At 41.7% G+C, this 5,000-nt stretch overlaps 1 protein-coding gene across 4 annotated transcripts in view; it reads right to left on the bottom strand.

Moving 5' to 3' along the window:
* LOC125047724 overlaps positions 1–3,208 on the bottom strand; it is a 3,226-nt gene extending 18 nt beyond the window's left edge. Inside the window, exons 1-6 of one of the 4 annotated variants that reach the window (XM_047646111.1) lie at positions 3,074–3,208; positions 2,331–2,405; positions 1,716–1,981; positions 1,280–1,482; positions 669–783; positions 1–475 (exon numbers count right to left, since the gene is read on the bottom strand). The exon at positions 1–475 is cut by the window's left edge and continues 18 nt beyond it. In XM_047646111.1, coding sequence (XP_047502067.1) covers positions 206–475; positions 669–783; positions 1,280–1,482; positions 1,716–1,981; positions 2,331–2,391 — 915 coding nt within the window. In that variant the 5' untranslated portion in view covers positions 2,392–2,405; positions 3,074–3,208 and the 3' untranslated portion in view covers positions 1–205. The remainder of the gene's footprint in view (positions 476–668; positions 784–1,279; positions 1,483–1,715; positions 1,982–2,330; positions 2,406–3,073) is intronic. The other 3 variants (XM_047646113.1, XM_047646112.1, XM_047646114.1) reach the window with 3 other exon arrangements.
* Positions 3,209–5,000: the final 1,792 nt, after the last annotated feature.

Below are 5,000 nucleotides of genomic sequence, written 5' to 3' on the forward strand. Positions count from 1 at the left end.
ATTGTTTATTTTTAGAACAGAAATTAATATCACTTATGCATACATCATATATAAGGCATAAAATAAATATATGAACATAAGATAATCTGGTAAATTTGTGTTCAAAAGACATAAATGTGGATTTTTTTCTTAACACATAGTAACACAGAATACGCACGAGTGTGTATGGTGTGTATGCATGTGCGTTTAGACAACACACAATTACTTATGTTCCTCGCTTGACTACGAAGTAAGCTTTCCCTTTTTTCCCTCTTTTCGCCAAAGTCTTTCGGGCATGGACTGCCTTCGTCGTGCCCATCAGTTCATCCATGAAGTCTTTCCTGACAAAGGTGGCGCTGTGCTCTTGCATGTTGGTGAGGTCGAAGCCCTTGTCCTCGAGGAAGGTCTTCACGGCCGAAATGTTGCCGGGAACGTTTGAATACTCAACGTTTATGATTCGCACGCTCATACTGATCCAGGGGAACGTTTGTAGTATCTGTGAAGGAGAGAGCGGGTGCTTTCACAATAATATTCAGGTCTGTTCGCTTACCTTCTAAATAAATCCTTGCTTATTTCTGAGTATAATGAGGTATGTAAGTACATCACATGTTCAGCATCGCGATCCTAGCCGTGCACACTCAGGCATGAATACACTCGACACACACAGCTTGGTCACGTAAATAAATTACCTGAAGTTCTGTACCGCCAGTGTGAAGACACAGGAAGTCGATTTCAGGCATGCCCATCGCTCTAACAAGGGTGTAAAGTGGCAAGGTGGAATTTCCCTCCTTTACTGAATCGATACTGGACAAAATAAAAAGAGGTTATTATTGGGGGACATATGACATTGCTTTATCGTATTTTTTCGTCATTAAGATTATTATTTGTTTCATTAAGCCCTTATTTGAGTGAAAGATATAATCGTCGCTGACTGTGCGCAATATCTCTTGTTTGTCATCACTAGGGGATAGATTCTTGTTTCATTATGCACTAATTTTTATAAGAATAACTTAATGTTTACAATACTTCAGGGCCAAATTCGCCTGAAATCTTGCGATTCTTGTATTTGTTTAACTCAAGCAGCACAAAACTAAGAACAAACATATTTTTGGTTTCATCATTACGTTTCTAAATATGTATTTTCCTCTTTCTCCTTGGAACTCAACCCAAGCCATAAAAAAAAGACACGTTAGTTTCGAAAGAGGAAGAGGCTGCCATTCGCCATTTTGAATTCCACTCACTTTACATGATCACATTTCTCCAACCGACAAATTCGCTCCGGACCCTCCCGCCACCTTACCTCCGTGAAGTAAAATTCGTTAAGGAGAGAGACAAGTTGGAATTGACGCTGAAGGATTTTCGGCCTTTCTCTAGCAAGGAAGCGTAGAGGGCGGGGTCCGGCTCCACCAGCAGGCCGTTCCAACTTGCGTTTCGTTCGAGGAACAGGGTGGAGGTTTCCTTCTCTCCGTCACCAGCGTACGCTTCCACGAACACACCGCCGGCCTGCAGGGGATGGAGAGGAAGGAAGGATGAGAGGGAGGGAGGAAGAGAGAGAGAGAGAGAGGGGGGGGGGGGTAGAGAGAGAAACAGACAAGACAGACAGGCAGAGAGAGACATGCACAATCTCAATATCTTCATCCGACTCTTGTACTTAGGCTTTACTGTCTTGATCCACAGCCGTAACAATCACAATGCCGACCTAAACCATAGTATCTCCCTCCGTCACAGCAACTCACCATCTTTTTCAAATATTCCTGCAGCTTCTGGTCCTCTTGGAAGGGGGAAGTGAGGTTGCCCCGATGCCCAAGGACGTAAGGACCCTTCGACGGACGCTTCATTAACACGTGGCGGATGTACGAGATCAGTTGCGGTTCATTTTCCGGTTTCAAGTCCAACGCGCCGAGTCCAGTCCTGCGCGAGACCTCCTGGTGCCAGTTAACGAATGGCTTGGCTTGGCTGGTGACCGCCTCCTGCACTCGGAAACGGATGAATCTGTGTCCCACTGTGAGGGAAATAAGGGAAAGTTTATGTGTTTCTTTCACTTTGATTCAGTACTGTGTTTAAGAGCAAAATATAGTTCTCGGCCCTATATATAATTTAGTAGTATATGCAATTAGCGTGCAATCTGTTGACCATCGGTGCAGATTATAGTCATCGCCCAACAGTGTGCATGGTCGCATGAAATAATCAACATGACTAACGATTAGCAAAATTGCACTTACCATGCAGTGCCATGCCACGCTCCAACAGTCACTCAGGAACACGCACTCGAATACATTTAACTCACAGTCACATAGCCATGCACATTCAATGTCTTTACAAGCATAGTATAGGTACAGGTCATTACTTACGGACTAATATGTTTACGATGGCAAAGATGAGTATCGTGGTGAATAACTCACGTCTTTTCATGGTCACAGCTGGTCCTGCATAGAGAGAAGATTGTAAACATTAATTATGGGTGAATGAATAATAGACGCACGCACCCACCCACCCACACATTGGTGATCATATGTGAATGTAAGTCCCTTTTCCCCCACCCAATGATACCAGCGTTTTTATACGTGTACAAGATCACTATTTTACAATATGGACGCATATATATGTATATCTACAAGTACACTGTTGTGCATTAGTTATCTATATACACGTATATATGCATAACTATCTGTTTACTTATCTGTCGTTCTGTCTATCGGCTTGTCTATATATCTAATTGTCTATCTATCTATCTATCTATCTATCTATCGATCTATCTATCTATCTGCCTATCTATCTATCTATCTATCTTTCTATCTATCTATCTACCTATCTATCTATCTATCTGTCTATCTGTCTATCTGTCTATCTATCTATCTATCTATCTATATGTGTATCTATTTATCTGTCTACCTCTCTATCTATCTGTCTGTTTGTCTGTCTCTCTCTCTATCTATCTATCTATCAATCTATCTGTATATCTCTCTCTCTCTCTCTCTCTCTCTCTCTCTCTCTCTCTCTCTCTCTCTCTCTCTCTCTCTCTCTCTCTCTCTCTCTCTCTCTCTCTCTCTCTCCCTTTCTCTTTCTCTTGACAGACAAATAAGTGTTTACTTACATACATAGACTTACATACATAAGAGCAGCCCATATAGGCCTTCAGGTCAGTAGTGGCGATAAATTACACTCAAAACCACGTATTTCTTTACATGGCAACAGGAAGAATCCGAACTGTTTCCGCCGCTGATGTACTGTTTATACTACAGACAACACGCTGTTCAAAGGTCCACCTGTGTTCGGACTAACACCTGTTAGGAGTAAATGAGAATAGCAGATGTCATGGGGACAATGGAGCATTCCCTTATCTAGTGATAGATAGCTAGATAAATATATACATAGATCTATCTATCTATCACTCGCACACGGACACGCGCATGCACACGCACACAAACACACGTACACTTACACTTACACTTACACTTACACTTACACTTACACTTACACTTACACGTACACTTACACTTACACGTACACGTACACTTACACTTACACTTACACTTACACTTACACTTACACTTACACTTACACACACACACACACGCACACACACACACACACACACACACACACACACACACACACACACACACTGTAACCCAGCTATATCTATCACATTACTTTATTCTGCATATTTATGTAGCCTTATTTGTTTGTCACATACGTATCGTCACACAACCATATACATCTACATTTACTGAATGTTCATCTCATCGTACCACACTAGACATTTCAATGCTCTAACATGCGTGTAAGCATGTCTACTGCTTTTCCTGTTTATTCGTCTCTCCTTGCCACATTCGACATTCCAGTGTTGTGTTGTCTAGCCCCTTCTGAAAGGGCTATGTATTGCCGTATCACTACCTCTCTTCGCCACCGATTGTCACATGCTAAACAAGTGATTTATACCCATTTTTAGACCACTGTAGGGGATGGCAGGCAGACTCCCTGCGGGGAGCCAATAAAACATCTCGCTCCTAGGAACAGCTGCACTTCATCATTACTATACAGTAAAGGAGTCAAGGCATCATGGTTGTCTGCCTTACACCCTAAGCTCGCCACCTACCATACTCTTGTAGGGCCCATCATTCGGGCCCCTACACACACGCGTTCACTTCTCAGGCGGTGATATTGGATCACGTTTCCTATAGTACTCGCAAAACACTTTCATAATGCGGTCTTTTATTCTCTTTATTTTTCTTTCAGGTCTGTACACATCAGAAATAAAGTGTGATTTGAATTGATAATTGCAATAAATTTAATCTAAGGTAAGAAACCCTGGACGTTTGATATTTTTTGAAGTGTTTCAATTCTTCAAGTCCTTTGATGTAAAACAAACATGGTGTCGGCTGTCTGTATTTTTATTTCGGCATACATTTGTCCATGATAATCATTGTGCACTAGATAAGTAGTCTGGCTATTTAGATAAACTCTTGTGAGAAACCCCATGCTTTAAATAATACTTCCAAAATGTCCCCAAAATAGGTGTGAAAAATCGATATCCACTGATCTCATGCAGTGGCGTAATACAATGTCCATCTTTGACGACCGTCAAAATCTTACGTATATTTCAATGAAAACCTCCTATGAAATCGCAGTAGTAAGATAAAAGAAAAAAAGAAGGAAAGAAAAAAAAAATCTTCCTCCAAACTTATCCCCGCATTTCTTAACTTTGACCGAGATACAGAGATTTTACGGTCGTTTACTTGGCCGCCACTACTAATATTATTAAAACTTTCCGATATCGAAAGAACCCATGGCGAGTAGGCGAGGCGAAAGGGCTGAGGGACATGTAGGCGAATCAAATCCTCCCCTTTGCACATGAATCTTATTATAGGGGGCATAGGAACTCATTTCTGTATATCCCCGAGACTCTAGCATTGCGGTCAGTTAACATGGCGCCGCCTGTCCAAGCCAAGTCAAGTTACCAACATCAATTTTCAAGCTTCTTGGTAAAGGGATCAAGCTGTGGTTGAATTTCCATGATC

This window comes from Penaeus chinensis, chromosome 41, assembly GCF_019202785.1.
Source record: "Penaeus chinensis breed Huanghai No. 1 chromosome 41, ASM1920278v2, whole genome shotgun sequence".
Lineage (NCBI taxonomy): Eukaryota > Metazoa > Arthropoda > Malacostraca > Decapoda > Penaeidae > Penaeus > Penaeus chinensis.